Source organism: Pelophylax lessonae (genome assembly GCF_965119305.1).
Source record: "Pelophylax lessonae genome assembly, chromosome: 3".
Lineage (NCBI taxonomy): Eukaryota > Metazoa > Chordata > Amphibia > Anura > Ranidae > Pelophylax > Pelophylax lessonae.
In genome coordinates this window covers 475058326-475076291 of record NC_138770.1, presented here as the reverse complement: position 1 = coordinate 475076291, position 17966 = coordinate 475058326, and the positions used below count along the sequence as shown (strand labels likewise).

The window sequence follows — 17966 nt, the reverse complement described above, 5'->3', positions numbered from 1 at the left end:
CCAAGGAGCACCCCAAAGAAAATGTTGTGTCTGTAGAAAAAGCAGATATAGGCGTGACACCTTCTATTTTTGTCCCACCTGTCCTGGCCAACCTGGTCTCTGCATTGGGGACTGTTCCCGTCGCTACCACACTAATAAAGTTTTAGTATAGGTACAGCACGGCACAGTCTAGGGCACACTTTCACACAGGGTCTCGAAAGATTTTAGATGGATTTCACATTTTGAGAGACCCTAGCCTGGAACTGTTTTTTTACAGTTATAAAAAAGTGTAAAAAAAAGTTACCCCCAAAAAAAAAAAAAAGCCAAAAATAGTTGTCGTTTAATTGAGTTTATTTTCTGTTCTTACTCTACTTTTCTACTCTTTCTACTTTTACTATACTTTATAATATACTGTTATACTGTAATGATTTATTGTTACTGTTTGTCATTGTTAACCATAGTTTTCTTTGCAGATACCACCATTCTACTGTACTGTATGCTATTATAATGTAATGTTTTATTGTTGTTGTGTTTTTCATTGGTAACCATAGTTTTCTTTGCAGATACCACCATTCTACTATTTTACTGCACTGTATACTATTATATTGTAATGTTTTATTGTTATTGTGTTTTATTGTTAAACATTGTTTGCTTTGCAGGTACGCCCATCAGCTGCAGCACTGATCTGTTTATTCTGACAGCAACAGCTTTTGCTCTCAGCATATACGTTAATCAATGATTGCAGCGCTGTAGGAGGTGATTTCACTACCGCAGTTAAAATAAAAAGCATATATGGCGAAGCCTAGGGGATGGGGTTGACACAGAGGGCGGATCTTCCCTATGTTTCGACATATATTTTTTAAGTAAAGATTGGGGGGTGATATGTGCGCTGTCACTTGGGTATTCAAATAGGAGGAATTCCTAGAATGTATTGCAGCTGATGATGATAATGAGATTAGGATAAAATCCTATCCCACCTGCAGCCAGCCCTGGTAAATTCACTAAATATCAATATCAAATCGCAAAAGTGAGTCGGCGCTGGTGAGAAACAATCTCAGAAGGGGCTCAAAAGTGAGTTCCCTATTCGCATACATGTAGTACAATCTTCTTCTGATAAAATATGGTGGGAATTATCATTTACACAATTCTGTAAAAATTGTGAGAATATATAAAAACTGCTAAAATGACCAAGTAAATCCAACTGTGAAAAAGTCTAGTAAATTACTAGACTTTTTCACAGTTGGATTTACTTGGTCATTTTAGCAGTTTTTATATATTCTCACAATTTTTACAGAATTGTGTAAATGATAATTTTATCAGAAGAAGATTGTACTACACGTATGCGAATAGGGAACTCACTTTTGAGCCCCTTCTGAGATTGTTTCCCACCAGCGCCGACTCACTTTTGCGATTTGACATATATTTTTTAACACTTTTGTTGGCAGAGATTTCTTTATCCACATCGATCAATGCGAATGGAGGAATCTGCTATGTTCTCTTTTTTCGTTCAGCCCATGGGCTGAACGAAAAAAAAAGAACATTGCATATATGCCTATCATTAGAAGTGGGTGGATGCTGGGAGGTTTAATGGTGGGCATACCACACACTTTCTGGTATAGTTTTTCACAGCCAGAGGTCGACTTTCATTTAGAAGCAAACCTAGCAGAAAATTAGCCACTAGACTGCTCCCCCCCTCCCCCTCCCAACGCCTTCCACGGTTTTCCCAGTGGTTCCGTCAGCTGACCATAGAGCTGATTGGAGGACAGAATGGCTCCAATAATGTCTATGGCCTAATATACCGGAAGCTACAAGCATTTCATGACTTTGGTTTTGCCAGCTATAAACAGCGCCATTGGGAAATTGGGAAAGCATCTGATTACACCAATATTGGTGTGGTCAGATGCTTCAAGGGCAGAGGAGAAATCTAGAGTCTAAAAAAGCAAAATAAAAACAAAAATAAAATTCAAAGTCGAACGCAAGCATCGGTCTGGTGTCATATGTAAGCAGCAATTACAGCATGCATGTGAGGTATCACCACGAACGTCAGATCGAGGGCAGTAATTCTTGCAGTAGATCTCCTCTGTAAATCTAAAGTGCAAACCTGTAAAGGTTTTTAAAAATGTATGTAGTTTGTTGCCACTGCACGGGAGTGCACAATCTTAAACCATGTCATGTTTGGTATCTATGTACTCAGCATTAGATTATCTTTATGTAGCAGGATTTCTAAGCCTTAAGCCTAAGATGGGTCTGCCATTAGTACCAATAACACTTTCAACACATTTGAGTTGTGACCCCAGGTTTGAGAACTGAGACACTGACCATTCCGGCATCTTTGGTTTGTTTGTTTTATTGTAATTATGGGATGGGAGAAGGGAATGAGTGGGATACTCCTCTGGCTCAACTAGATACACCTTGGGACACTTGAAGAAAAATGCCTGTTAGCGCTGCCTTTACGCTTAAAAATGCTATAGTACTGAAACTGTGCTGGAACCTCGACTTTAATTCAGAAGATCCAGGACTGTAGAACAATTGATTCCTGACACTGCTTTAGCTCAAACGTCACTGAACAGCTCCCTCCAGCCCTGCACTTGCTGAGGTAGCTCTGTGTAGATACTTGTGCTGCTGCAGCTCTTAACCTTGTACACTCCTCACTGTACACTGACTCTTCAGGGCCCAAACTGCAGACGCCCCCTTTACACTTTAGGGTCCTCTCACTAGGTACCCCCCTCTAATACTTCAGGGTCCTCTCACTAAGTACCCCCTTTACAACTAGCTGACTCCCGGATCCCTAGAACCTTCTCCGGAGTGGTCCCCTCGGACACTAGGCACGAAGTCTATTGTTTGCTGCCTCCTGACACTGTGTGAGCTGGGGAGAGGAGGACAGTCAGATGTGTGCCTCCCGACGCTGTGTGAGCATGGGAGAAGGATTGCTGCCTCTTGACGCCGTGTGGGTAGAGGAGGACAGTCAGATGGGTGCCCCCTGAAGCTGTGTGAGCATGGGAGGGGAAAACCTCCTGGAGCGATGTGGGCTGAGGAGGGTAAAAAGTGTGAAGACTTATCAAGGTGAGAAAATGAACTATTTCTATGTGAAGAGTGTGAAGAGAAAAACCAATGGATATTTTCTATGTGAAAGGAAAGTCCAATGAACATGTGCTGTGTGAAGAGAAAAGGGACATTCTCTATGTGAAGAGATAATAAATGGACTATTGATAGTCTGCTGTATGATCAGCCAAGTCTGCCCAACAGTAGGTTGGAGACAGACTCCGTAGGTAGGTTCCTGTGTGTGAGAAGGTAGCTGCCCACAGTGGAAAGGATTTATTTTGTGTTTTATTTTATTTTGGATGTTTTTGACGCTTGCACTTGTGTGAAGAAAATTGCATGAATAAACCAAACTGTTGTTTGCAACCACTTCTCCGCTATCTCCCTGTGTAACGAACCCCCCAAAGGGGTCATCCACACTCACCACCGAGCTAAGTCCCCTCACATATGGTGGAGGTATGCATTGGGCAGAAGCAGAGATCCCTGCAAAGAAGTGCATATGTTCTATGAACTTTGTCTGGTGCATGAGATTGCACAATCTGTGTGTGCAGGAGAGAAGATCCCGAAAGAGAGAAAAACTACTTGTTTTAAAGAGACAGTGGTCTCAAAATTTTTGATGAACTTTGTCTGGTGCATGAGACTGCACAAACTGTGTCTGCAGGAAAGGAGATCCTGCAAGAGAGAGAAAAGCTACTTGCTTTAAAGAGACAGTGGTCTCAAAATTTTTTGCTGGACTGTGAAAAATGTATTGTGGAGTAATTGAAGATGGGGCGATCAAAGCGCCTGAAAGATGCAAAGATAGCTGAAATGAGAGACCGAATTCTATGGATGGAGGGGATGTTACCATCTGAACGAGCCCCATCCATGCCTGAACAGAATCTGCTAAAGAGAAAGGTTGTGTTCCCTAGCAACACTGAGGCAAATGCAGCTCAACAGCAGGCAAATGCGGATTTTCAGCGGAGCTTTGCAGCTCAACAAAAGGCTCACCAAGAGAGCATGGCAGGCTGGAAACAGAGACGCCAGCAGAAAATGGAGGCCATCGGTTTGGAGGAAACCGAGTATGTGTGCAGGGCTGAGTTGGATGCCTTGAAACGGAAAATGGAAGAAAAGGAACACGCCCTGGAGTTGCTTAGGATGGAGCATAGAAACTTGCAGGCTCAGGTGATACAGTTGGAAGAATCCACTGCTCTTCTTTTTTCCGAGTTACAAAAACGTGGAGAGACTATAATGGAGAAAGATACCATCCTCATGGAAAAGGAAATTGAAGTTCAGACTTTGCAGAAGCAAAGTATGGGTGAAGTGTTGGAATTGCGTAATCAGCTGGAAAAAAAGTCTTCAGTCTTTAGAAGCTACAAAAATAGACCTGCAGGATGTGCAGGAACAGAATGTCGCTCTGAAAACGACATTGTCTCTCAGCTACAAGGAGAAAAATGAGAGAGAGGCTAAATTACTGAGTACTGTGTATGAGCTCACCACTTTGAGAAATGTGGTAGATGAATTGCGTACGGACTGTGAAAGTTGGAAAGATGAAGCCCAATGTGTCCAGCAGAAGTTAAAGGAGAAAGAAGCCTGTGTGGCAGAATTACAGTCTCATTCCCAGAAACTAGCCAATGAGGTGAAGGCTCTTATGCAAGGAAAAGGAGATTCTGAACACAAGAGAAAAAAAGTAAAGGCACAGCTGCAGGAATCGCAAGTCAAGGTGTCAGAAGGTGACCGATTGTGTGCTAAGCTGTCAGAGAAGGCAAACTGACTGCAGGTTGAGTTGGACAATGTCACAAATCAGCTTTCTCAAGCAGACAGCAAATCTAGAGAAATTGCCAAAAAATTCTCTATCTTGGAATCGCAGCTGCAAGACACTCAGGAACTCTTACAGGAAGAGAGGTGTCAAAGGCTGAGTTTTAGCACAAAACTCAAACAAATGGAAGATGAGAAAAATGGCTTTCTGGAACAATTAAAAGAGGAGGAGGAAGCAAAGAAAAACCTATCAGAGCAAGTCGCAACACTGCAAGCTCAGATAGGAGATATGAAAAAACGCATGGAAGAAAGCGTTGGTTCATTAGAGAATGTTGAAAATGTGAAAAAGAAGTTTGATCAGATGCTTGGTGAGGAGAAGACTGTGTCTGCAAAATATGCAGAAGAACGCGACCGTGCAGAAGCGGAGGCGTGAGATAAAGAGAGCAAAGCCCTGTTCTTGGCTCGCTCCTTGGAGGAAGCTCTAGAGTGTAAGGCTGAACTAGAAAGAGTTAACAAACAGCTGTGTACAGAAATGGAAGATTTGGTCAGCTCCAAGGATGATGTTGTGAAAAGCGTTCAGGAGCTAGAAAAGTCTAAGCGAGCCTTAGAACAGCAAGTGGAAGAGATGAAGATTCAGTTGGAAGAACTTGAAGAGGAATTACAGGCAACAGAGGATCTGTCCCAAAGAGGGGGTAGTGTGCCTGATGCAGTTTATAAAAGGATCAGTGTTTTGGGGTCTGTCCTGAGTGAGCATCAGAAATTTGATGACATGTCGTTTGAATCACCCCTCTGGAATAAACAGTTCCTTCAAAAACTTCAAGCACTGGAAGATGTATCATTAAAACTTCAGCAAACAAAGAAATTGTGTAAGAAATGTGATGATTTCTCAGTTCAGGCTGAAAACCTAGTGGAGAAAACTAAAGCAAGTGATATAAGGTTTGGAGAAAAAAGCAAACACCACCTAGTGGAGAACACTAAGGCTGTTGGTGAAAACGTGAAGCAAATGAATTTCAAGTGCCTTTCAGGGAATATATCCAAAATGGAACTGGTGAAAGACAGGTGGCAGAAGTTTGAGCGTGATCTTGAGATACATTCCATGTGGAGTTCAGATAAAGGAAAGGAGCTACAAGGGAAAAGTAATGCAATAGCAGAATGTGCATTGAAGAAACCTGTAATAGACTGTGTTGCAGTTCCATGCTTCTTCACTGATGCAGAGAGGAGGTCTGTAATGGATACCACCCAGATCGCTGGGTTCAACTGTCTACGGCTAATTAATGAAGCTACTGCCTTTGACCCATATGATGGTGGAAGGAAAGTTGATAAAGTACAGACATTTCTTGGAACAAAGCCAAGTGAAGCAGAGGTTCTCAAAGTTTTGTGGAAATCATTTATTGATTGCAGAGAGAGGCGGCTCAAGAATGTTGAAGACATTAAGATTAGCAAAATTGAGTTGCCTATGGATCACGGTCCTCCATGGCGGATAGGACAAACTTGTATGCAAGACAAACTTGAGAAGGAGCGAAATGGCAAAAATGCAGTTGAAGAAGTTGTATATGAGATAAGAGACAAACTGTGTGACATTTATGAGAAACCTGTCAATGAAGATGACAGAAACAGTTTCACCCTGAAGCTTTAAGATACTAAGGGGCTTATCAATGAGAGTCAAGAGCAGTGCCTGACACATGCGTGCCTGGAAAACTGTGTCCCAACCCTAGGGTTGAAACAAGAGGGGGGGGGGGGTATGTGACAGGAAGCCAGGTAAATCTGTGGATGTTGTCACAGACAGGAGATACATCTCTGCTTGGTTTAGACAGTTCACCAATTACTATAGGGTGTCGGCTGAAAAGGTAGCCAGGACGGCTTAAGGAAGTTGAAAGGCCTTCAGCTGTTCGGAATGAGGAAGTTAAGGTCTCTATAATTTGTCCAAAGGAAGTCTATTGTTTTCTGCCTCCTGACGCTGTGTGAGCTGGGAAGAGGAGGACAATCAGATGTGTGCCTCCCGACGCTGTGTGAGCATGGGAGAAGGATTGCTGCCTCCTAACGCCGTGTGGGTAGAGGAGGACAGTCAGATAGGTGCCCCCTGAAGCTGTGGGAGCATGGGAGGGGAAGACCTCCTGGAGCGATGTGGGCTGAGGAGGGTAAAAGGGGTCATCCACACCCGCCACCGAGCTAAATCCGCCACAATACACATTGGAAAATGCATAGTTACATAGTAGGTGAGGTTGAATAAAGACAATAGTCCATCCAGTTCAACCATGCAAGCTTAACTATCTTGACACTTGAATGGAAAGACCCTCCTTTTAATTCTAAGGGTGACCTTTCCACACCCTTCCCTGACTACCTCTGCTGACCAGTATCTTGACTCACCGGGGTTCACTCCTTTCCAGTAAGAAGTCTGTGCCCTGTCACTGGCTAACTATGTCCCTTTTTTTGTGAAGCAACACAGCGCCATCTGGCTGTTTTTCCAAGTACTCCTTTTGGGAAGCAGGGCAAGTCACAGTCCTGTATGACCTGCAGTCCTGCTGAGTCAGGGAAGTAACACAGGGGTCCTGCAGGGCACCCCCCACCAAAGTTCTTGAATACACTTGAACTTTGCAACAACATCTTCATCTGTAGGAACTGTGGATGACGTCCCACACAGTTATTTGTAATCCACAGAGATCCTGGCCCGATGGCCCAAGGGATCTAGCACAACAACAAGTCCCCAGAAGACCCGGGCCCGATGGCCCTAAGAGGTCTGACACAGCAACATTTTTTCCAAAAGACCCTGGCCCGATGGCCCAAGGGGTCTATATTAAACTCAAACACTTGTAAACTTGTGAAGTATATTTAAAGTTCCTTGGTCAGTTGTGATGGCCAGCCAGCCAACACAATTTTTTTTCATGCTTTTGGAAATCCTCTCCTTGAAACAGAATATTTGCAGCCCTCAAATGTAATAGTCTGGGTGAGGGATTTGAACATATTCTCCTTGCTCATTTTTGACTCAGATGGACCAGGCGTGCCTCAATCCATCTGGGCGGCGGACCTCCACCCTGTCTGTGTAGATAGAGTGCCCATAGTTCCTTTGAACTTTTACACTGTGGAATTTCTCCTTAAGCTTTCCCTCTGGGGAGTCCCTGTATGGTTTTGGGACAAACAGGAAGTCCCAGATCAGCTCGTCACACCAAAAGTCCCGAAACTTTTCCACCATTTCCATCACTTCCCTTGGTGCGTAAGGGTAGTCATACCCATATTCAAGTGCTACTTTCTTTTGCATCCACCTCTGCATCCTGGATAACCAGGGAAGAGTCTTCTGGTTTCCTCTCCCTGGTGAAGAAAATGGGGTACATACCCTCTTTATCATTTGCTCATAGGCCGTGTTTTGGTCCCTGGCACTAGCAATGCTTCCTGGAGGGGTGAGGTCTGGGACCCTTTCAACATAGGTGTCACAAACCCCAATTTCTGAGCCAGTTCCCCTCTCTCTATGGCTTCCTTAGCCTCTTGATCAAGTGGCACAGTTACTTCAGGACCTGGGGAGCTGCTCCCAGCTTCTGACCCCCATTCCCACTCAGTCTAATCTATGGACCCCCAATCGTCGATCCCTTCCTCAACTGACCCATATCTGGTCTGGAAAGATGGGGACTCGATGCGTACAGGGCATCTCTCTCCCTCACTACTACCACTGGAGGGTGAGGCCTAAATCACTGCAGGCTTATCAGGAGGCTGGATGCTGATGGGGGCGGATGCTGTCATGACCGCTGAGGTAGCTAGGCCCTCCGGACACCTTCTGAGTGCAGGTGCGATCATGAATCCCCTCCCGACAGAACTCTGCGACCGAGCCCCCTTCCACAAAGCAAAGGCCCTCCGACTGATGGCAGGGCCTCCAACTGCATCATTAGCCTGAACATGCCCCTCCCGGCTCCACGGAGGAACTTTGACTCAGTCCCGGTCACTTCCTGAGTAAGGCCTGACTCCCACATAACAGCAAGCTTCTTGAGACGGCCCTCACTCTTTTCCACCCAGAGCAACAGATAACCACATTGTCCACATAGCTTGCACACACACCAGGCCCCTGGCACCTCTCTTCCCATGCCCCCTTCTTCCATCTTCACCGTCCTCACCAGGATCTCTGGCATCCTCTTCTCTGTCCTCCCTGGGACCCCTGACGCCATCTTCACTGTCCACACCGGGACCTCTCTCTGTTAAGTAGTTGCAGCACTCATGCACTTTAACACTTTTTCCCCCTGCTCTCCAAGTTCTGATAGCAGAGTACATCTCATAGTCCATATGAAAAGTCCTCATCAAGTTACAGGTTTCCTTGGAACATTTACGTTGCCACAAGCAACCTTCCATATGGGCTTCTAGCTTAATCCCACTCTCCCTGCCTCCTGCAGATGCAGTCTCACACCTGGCCTGGCGCTTGAAAAACAGTTCTGGGCACAAAAATTTACTTTTTTTACTTTTTCTACTGCCATTACCAGGAGCAACTGGCCCAGTAACTAATGGCAAAATCCCGGACGAGCCCCCAAATGTAGCAGGATTTTTAGGCCTTGAGCCTAGGATGGGTCTGCCATTAGTACCGGTAACACTTTCAACACATTTGAGTTGTGACCCCCAGGTGTGAGAACTGAGACACTGACCATTCCGGCATCTTTGGTTTGTTTGTTTTATTGTAATTAGGGGATGGGACACTTGAAGAAAAATGCCTGTTAGCGCTGCCTTGACGCCAGGTGAATGCCAACCAGCGCTTCCTGACGCTCAAAAATGCTATAGTACTGAAACTGTGCTGGAACCTCGACTTTAATTCAGAAGATCCAGGACTGTACAACAATTGACTCCTGACACTGCTTTAGCTCAAAAGTCACTCAACAGCTGCCTCCAGCTCTGCACTGGCTGAGATAGCTCTGTGTAGATACTTGTGCTGCTGCAACTCTTAACCTTGTACACTCCACACTGTACACTGACTCTTCAGGGCCCAAACTGCAGACGCCCCCTTTACACTTCAGGATCCTCTCACTAGGTACACCCTCTAATACTTCAGGGTCCTCTCACTAGGGTCACCCTTTACAACTAGCTGACTCCTGGATCCCTAGAACCTTCTCCGGAGTGGTCCCCTCTGACACTAGGCAGACCCCCAGGGGCAGTCCACAGTACTCATGACCTTTGTAGGCTTTCCTGGAACTGGACCCCTCTCTCTCTCCACTAGTTCTCGGCACACCAGATCTCTCTGCAGCTCAGCTTCACTCTCTTTGGATTCCCTGGCCGCCACCTGGGACACCCGCTTCCTCTGACAGGAGAGACAGCCATACTCTCCCTCCTGGGACTCTGCTTCCCGCCAAAGACGCTGCATCATGCGTTCCCTTCAAACTTATACCCACTCCCAGAATCCTCTGCGGCAGAATCTGCCTTCTGAGGTAGATACAAGCCTGACTGTGCCACTGATTGGGTTTTCTACACTGCCCTATGAGAATCCTCTCACAGAGCCAGTGGGGAGACTCCCCTCTCAGTAACCTCACCTGGGAGACATGATAGTCCAGCTGAAATCATGGCCCTGCTGTTAAGCAACCAAGGCCCACTATACTTTACCTAGCGCCTACCTGTAGGGTGCTACATTTATATTTTACCAAACAATTGGGCAATATATAGTGTATTTTTGCATTGCCCACCATTTTGTTCTGTAGGGCCTCTGCTTTAAGAAAATATATAATGTTTTGGGGTTCAAATATTTAATGTTTTGGGTTTTTTTCTAGTAAAAAAAAAATGTTTCATGTAACGCCTCCCCCAAATGACCCCTTTTTGGAAAATAGACACCCCAAGCTATTTTCTGAGAGGCATGTGGAGTCCCTGGAATATTTTATATTTCGCCACAAGTTTCAGGAAAATTAAAAAAAAAATTTTACACAAAGTTGTCACTTGAGTTTATGGGATATTTGTTATAAGAAAAAGTAGAAAATGTCATTTTTTCTCAAAATTTTCGGTCTTTTTTTGTTTATATGACAAAAAATAAAAACTACAGAGGTGATTACATACCACCAAAAGAAAGCTCTATTTGTTGGGGGTAAGAGGACATAAATTTTGTTTGGGTACAGCATTGCATGACCGCGTTAATTACCAGTTAAATCCACTCAGTGCCAAATTGCAAAAAATGGCCACCCACCGCAGATTTACTGCCGCAGGCAGTCTCTCCTGCACAAACCAATGTAGCCCTATGTCAGTCGCACGTGTGGTGCTGGGGGGAGAGCTAGGCAGCGGAAATGCCTATCCATGGGACCGGCAGCACCAGTTGCCGCCGGGCACCCGCGATCATTCCCCGCTGAGAGAGAAGAATGATCAGCTGTTGTAAACACAGCAGGCCGTTCTTCTCTCTGAAATGGTCATTTCACAAGCCCATCCCCTCTACAGTTAGAAAACACTCCCCTAGGCTCACAATTAACCCTTTGATCACCCCTAGGTTAACCCCTTCCCTGCCAGTTTCATTATTACAGTAACAGTGCATATTTTTAGCACTGATTGCTATAGTAATGTCACTGGTCCCCCCAAAGGTGTAAAAAATGTCAGTTGGGGTCAGATCAGTCCGCCGCAATGTCGCAGTCCCGCTAAAAGTCGCAGTAGTAAAGTAGTAAAAAAAAAAATAATTACATAAATCTTTCCCCTAGTTAGTAGACACAACAACTTTTGGGCAAACCAATCAAAATACACTTATTGAGATTTTTTTTTTTTTTTCAAAAAATATGTAGCAGAATACAAATTGGCTTAAAAGGATGAAAAATGTTTATTTTTAATTTTTTTTGGGAATGTTATATAGCAGAATGTGATTTTTTTTCAGAATTGTCGCTCTTTTTTTGTTTATAGTGCAAAAAATAAAAATCGCAGAGATGATCAAATATAACCAAAAGAAAGCTCTATTTGTGGGAAAAAATGGACATTCAATTTAATTTCGGTAAAGCGTCGCACGACCGTGCAATTTTCCGTTAACCACTTGCCGACTGCCTGACGACTATTTACGTCGGCAGTCAGCCCCTCACAGGCAAAGCGACGTAGTACTACGTCGCTAGCCTGTGAGGCTCTAGGGAGCGAGCGCGGGCCGCTGGCTCACAGACCCCCCCGCACGTGTGAGCGGCGGACCCCATGTCCGCTGCTCACTCGCGATCGTTGGTTACACTGGGATAAAGGCAGGCGGCTAATGTAAACAAAGCCGCCTGTCATTCTCCCCTGTGTAAGAACAGAGATCATACGGTCCTGCTATGTAGGACCGTAGATCTCTGCTGTTACATGAAAAGCCACATCCAATCACAGTTAGAAACACGCCCCTAGGGGCACACTTAACCCCTCCTTCTCAAATAAAGTTAACCCCTTCACTGCCAGTGTCATTTGTATATGTATAGCACTGATTACTGTAGTAATGTCACTGGTACTCCCAAAAGTGTCAAAAATGTCAGTCAAGGGTCCGATTTGTCCGCTGCAATGTCGCAGTCCCGCAAAAAAAATCGCAGATCGCCGCCATTACTCGTTAAAAAAAAAACAATAAAAATGACAGAAATCTTTCCCTTAGTTAGCAAATGCGATAACTTTTGCGCAAACCAATCAAAATATTCTTTTTGCTTTTTTTTTTTACCAAAAATATGTAGCAGAAAACAAATTGGCCTAAAATTTGGATTTTTACATTTTTTTCAGGAATTTCATATAAAAAATTTGAAAAATATTATTTTTGCAAAATTTTCGCTTTTTTTGTTTATAGCGCATGATCAAAAAATCGCACAGGTGATTAAATACCACCAAAAGAAAGCTCTGATTGTGGGAAAAAAAGGACGTCAATTTCATTTGGGTACAGCGTCGCACGAGCGCGCAATTGTCCGTTAAAGTCACGCAGTGCCGAATCGCAAAATAGGCCCTGGTCAGGAAGGGGGTAAAATCTTCCGGGGCTTAAGTGGTTAAAGTAACGCAGTGCCGAGTCGCAAAAAATGGCCTGGTCAATAAGGGGGCAAATCCTTCCAGTCCAGAAGTGGTTAATCACGTGTGTAGTGTATTGATATATTTGTGGTAAAAAAAAAAAAAAACATGATGCTCAGGTTCTTTGGCCATGTAATGTCACACAAGGACATTTGAAGGAATACAGACAAGGAATAACCTTTGCATTCTTTCTCACACTGTCTGTTTGCCTGCAAAATGCCCTTCGGAGAAGGCGGGGCCACAGATAGGGGGTGAGCACACTAACAGCCAATTGAAAGCACCCGTTACGACAAGCCCCTAACAGACATACTCAGGCAGAGTTACAAATCCAGGTCACCTTGGCCAAAATAAAGAAAAGGCTTAAGAAAAATTCATACATAACTACTAAAACGAACCTATGTATAGATAGGACATATGTGCGTTCATAGAAATAATAACTTTGCTTTGTTTCATCGAAATAATAAACGACGCATTTGCCAGGCTCCAGTATGGCTCTCATAGATTCAATTCCACGCCCGTCATTTGCCGATGACGTATGCAGCACGTGACAAGCTGGGACTCACTCTCCTACTGAGCGGCTTGCTGTGAGCACAGGTGTCTTGCGGGCTATCGCTGTGTTCTTTTTGCTGGGCGTCATGGCAGGGGTCTTGGCTCGGAAAGCAGTTGACTATGTGAAGAGCAAGGATTTCCGGGACTACCTCATGAGGTGACGTGTTAGGGTGGGATACGTACACCGTGTACTTTCGTATGGGGGCATAAGGGAAGGACAGAGCATTGTCCGGTTATTAAGGGTATGTCAGTGACTGGAGCGGACTTCGTCCTAATGGGTTAATGTGTCATTGCCAGGCTTTATTTACGTCACACTGCCCCCGTTATTACTGAACACAAATCTTTTTGTACAAACTCTGCCCTTATTCCTCACTCAGTGATGTTCTAGTAAACCCTGATTTTTAGAATGTACTTTTAACCACTTAAGCCCCGGAAGATTTTATCCCCCTTCCTGACCAGGGCCTATTTTTCGATTCGGAACTGCGTGACTTTAACGGACAATTGCGCGCTTGTGCGACACTATACCACACCGAAATTTACGTCCTTTTTTTCCCCACAAACAGAGCTTTCTTTTGGTGGTATTTGATCATCTGTGCGATTTTTTTTTTTTTTTTTTTTTTTTTTTTTTTTTTTTTTTTTTTTTTTTTTTTTTTTTTGATCATGCGCTATAACCAAAAAAAAGCGTCAATTTTGCAAAAATAACAATATTTTTCACATTTCTTTATATGAAATTCCCCAAAAAAAATGTAAAAATCAGAATTTTAACATTTTAGACCAATTTGTTTTCTGCTACCTATGTTTGGTAAAAAATCACAATAAGCGTATTTTGATTGGTTTGCGCAAAAGTTATTGCGTTTACTAAGGGAAAGATTTGTCATTTTTGTTGTTTTTTTTTTTTTTTTTTCTGCGGTACTGCGACATTGCGGCGGACAGATCGGACCCTTGACTGACATTTTTGACACTTGGGGTTACCAGTGACCTTACTACAGTAATCAGTGCTATACATATGCACTGTTACTGTAAAAATGACACTGGCAGTGAAGGAGTTAACTTTATTGGAGAGAGAAGGGTTATGTGTGTCCCTAGAGGTGTGTTTCTAACTGTGATTGGCTGTGGCTACTAGTGTAAGAACAGTGATCAACGATCCTACATAGCAGAACCGTCTGATCTCCATTCTTACACAGGGAAGAATGACAGGCGGCTTTGTTTACATTAGCCGCCTGCCTTTCTTCCGGTGTAACGGAAGATCACGAGTGCCCGGCGGACATCGGATCTGCCGGGCACACGTGCGGGGAGGGTCCGTGACCACGCATCGGCGGCGCGTGCTCGCTCCCTAGACCCTCACAGGCTAGCGACGTAGACCTACGTCACTTTGTCTGTGAGGGGCTGACTGCCGACGTAAATCGTTGTGCGGCGGTCGGCAAGCGGTTAAAGAGGAAGTAAACCCCCCCCCCCCCCCCAAATAAAACGAAAAAAAAAAACCCCTATAAGACAAAGGCATAATGAGCTAGTATGCATCGCACTCCACTGCCATATTTGGCACTCTGGGGGGGGGGGCACTTAGATCGCCATTGCATACTAGCTCATTATGACTTACCTTAGAAAGAAGCCCCCGCAGTGCTGTCCTGGTTCGTGTCCTCCGGCCATCTGGTTGTACAAGCGATGACATGACTCCCACGCATGAACATGGGAGCCGCCGTTCACGGCACAGGCTATGAAGGAACAGCACAGGTGACCGTTCCTTTAGAGTGCGTGCGCCGGTGACGTCATCGTCTGCATTAAAAGTAAATATCTCCTAAATGGTGCAAGTTTAGGAGATATTTACAGTACCTATAGGCAAGTCTTATTAAAGGCTTACCTATAGCTACAAGTTATAAGAGAGGGTTTACAATCTCTTTAAAGCGGTTGTATACTCACCAAAAAAAAAAAAAAACCCTGCAGGAGAACTTACCTTAAAACGAAGCCCCGACACGGTTACCCAATCCCCGCTGAGGGAGCCATCATGTTTCCTCTGCGTCTCTTCCTGGTTCGGTGGCTCCAGTGCTGTGAGTGGCCGGAGCCATGATGACGTCACTGACAATGATGACATGCGCGGGCATGTGCGTGGGAGTTACTTTCCAGCAAAGATCCGGTAAAGAGCTCTGAAGGTCCGCCGGATTTCAGCGGCTGCATGCAGGGCGAATATCTCCTAAACCTTGCAGATTTATGAGATATTAATTATACCCACAGGTAAACCTTATTATAGGCTTACCTGGAGGTAAAAAGTGGAGTATACTACCACTTTAAGTCAGAACTTTACCCACCTCTCCACTGCCATATTTAGCACTCTGGGGAGGAGCACTCAGATCGCCATAGCAATCTGAGTGAAAGTTCTCCCCCGCCCCCCCCCCCCCCCCCCCAAACCCTTCTTGGACACATCACAGTTCTCAGAAGACTGTGGGACCATTCCCAAAGCTCAGCCCCGCTCACTCGTGCACAGTAGGAAACAAGCTGTGAAGCCAAAAGGCTTCACTGCTGGTTTCCCTTACTTAACCACTTTACTACCAGTCACGTAACCTCTACGTCGGCTGACTTTGAGTGGTTATACCGGGATGATGCCTCTAGCTAGAGGCATCATCCCGGTACCGTTGTTTGAAGCCGACGGTCGGCTTTCCGTCGGTAACGATCGATGCGGCTCGGGAGCCGCTCGATCGTTACCCGGGGGGGCGGGAGGGGACGTCCCCCCCCCCTCCCGCCGCCTTCCGCGGCTTTGCTCGGGGCTACCGTCCCACCGGGAGCCCCGAGCACCCAGCCGGCACGTCCGCCGGCTGGATGGAGTCCCGATGAATGCCGGAAACGGCATCGATCGGGTCTCCGATGACGTAACCCGGAGGCGGCGTCCATGACGTCACTTCCGGGTTACTGTGCTGCAAAAGGCGGCAGATTTGAAAAACGGCTGTATGCAAAAATGCCGTTTTCGGCGTTTTGCATACAGGGAAGTGTAGTGGAGGGGTCTAGGGTCTTTTAGACCCTCGATCCCTCCATAAAGTGTACCTGTCACGACATATTGCTGTCACCAGGGATGTTTACATTGCTTGTGACAGCAATAAAAGTGATCAGATTTTTTTTTTTTTTAAAAACCTGTAATAAAGTTTAAAAAAAAAGAAAAAATAAATAGGAAAAAAAAAAAAAAAAAAAATTTAGCCGTCCCCGTCACCGTTAGCTCGCGCACAAAAAAAAACGTATACGCAAGTCGAGCCGCAAATGAAATCGCTGTTCAAACCACACATGTGAGGTATCGCCGCGATCGCCAGAGCGTGGGCAATAATTAAAAAAAAAGAGCTACACACTAACTCTAAACTGGTAACCGTTAAATAAATTTAAAGCGTCGCAGATTGAGATCTCTATTGACCGTAGTTTGTCGCCATCCCACGGGGGGGCGCAATTTTAAACCGTAACATGTTTGGTATCTATTTACTCGGCGTGACATCATCTTTCACAATATACAAAAAAAATGGGCTAACTTTACTGTTTAGTATTTTTTAAATGCAGTGAAATGTGATTTTTCAAATTTTTTCCAAAAAAATGGCGTTTTAAAGACCGCTGCGCAAATACCGCGTGACAAAAAATTTTGCAATGACCGACATTTTATTCTCCAGAGTCTTTGCTAAAAAAATATATATAATGTTTGGGGGTTCTAAGTAGTTTTCTAGGAAAAAATACTGGTTTTAACTTGTGAACAAAAAGTGTCCGAAATAGGGCTGGGGCTAAAGTGGTTAAAGTGGTTGTAAAGACACAAGTTTTTTTTTTTTTGTTTTTTTTTTTTGTTTTTTACCTTTTTGTGCATTCTATGCATGAAGGTGAAAAAAAACTTTGTGCAGCAGACCCCTCTAATACTTACCTGAGTCGTCCCCCCCCCCCCCCCCCCCCCCCCGATCCACCTATGTCCGTAAACGCCTTGCCGACTCACACTCCTGATTGGCTTCAACAGGCTCCCGCTGCTGTCAGTGACAGCCAGTGAGCCAATCAGGAAATGGAGGGATCTGGATGGGCCCAGGCAGCGTGCCTGCTTGGGTTCCCCCATGGCAGGAGGAGCCAAGAGTGCTGACCTGAGACCCAAGAAGAGGAGCGTCCAGGCTGCTCTGTGCAAAACAACTGCTCAAAGCGGGCAAGTAAAACATGTTTATTTTCTTAGGGAAGGGGCTGTTGCACACTGAAGGCATTTTATGTTAATGCTCAGAATTCATTAAGAAAAAAAAAAAACCTGACTTTACAACCCCTTTAAAGCACCTACAAACTATGGTGTGTGTATATATATATATATATATATATATATATATATATATATATATATATATATATATTTGAAAATTGATCAATCTTGATTTGATGTGCTGATGGCCTCTCTCATTTACATATAGTTACATAGTAGTTGAGGTTAAATAAAGACAGTCCATCCAGCTCAACCTGTATCGGTGTGTGTGTCAGTGGCCTGATCATTTCCCATAACCCTGAATGTTGTGATCTATAAGTTGCACGTCCAAGAGTCTTTTAAAAGTAGCCATACTCCCCGCTACTATCACCAATGGTGGAAGAGAGTTCCACATTCTCACCGCCCTTACAGTGAAGAACTCCTTACGCAGCATAAGGCCTCTCCTCTAATCTCATTGTGTGGCTACGTGTCCTCTTGCACTTTTTGAGACAAAATCGTTTTTTTTACCTATGCTGGGATCGTCGTGCTGATCATCTCACGAAAT

The 17966-nt window shown here is 44.7% G+C and overlaps 1 protein-coding gene across 1 annotated transcript in view; it reads left to right on the top strand.

The window, feature by feature from the left end:
• Positions 1-13220: 13220 nt before the first annotated feature.
• The window catches only part of MPC1 (mitochondrial pyruvate carrier 1), a gene marked incomplete at its 3' end in the record, with an annotated part of 63103 nt that continues 58357 nt past the window's right edge, over positions 13221-17966 (top strand). The window contains exon 1 of the mRNA XM_082252406.1: positions 13221-13387. Within this exon, the coding sequence (XP_082108532.1) occupies positions 13317-13387 (71 nt within the window). The 5' untranslated portion in view covers positions 13221-13316. The remainder of the gene's footprint in view (positions 13388-17966) is intronic.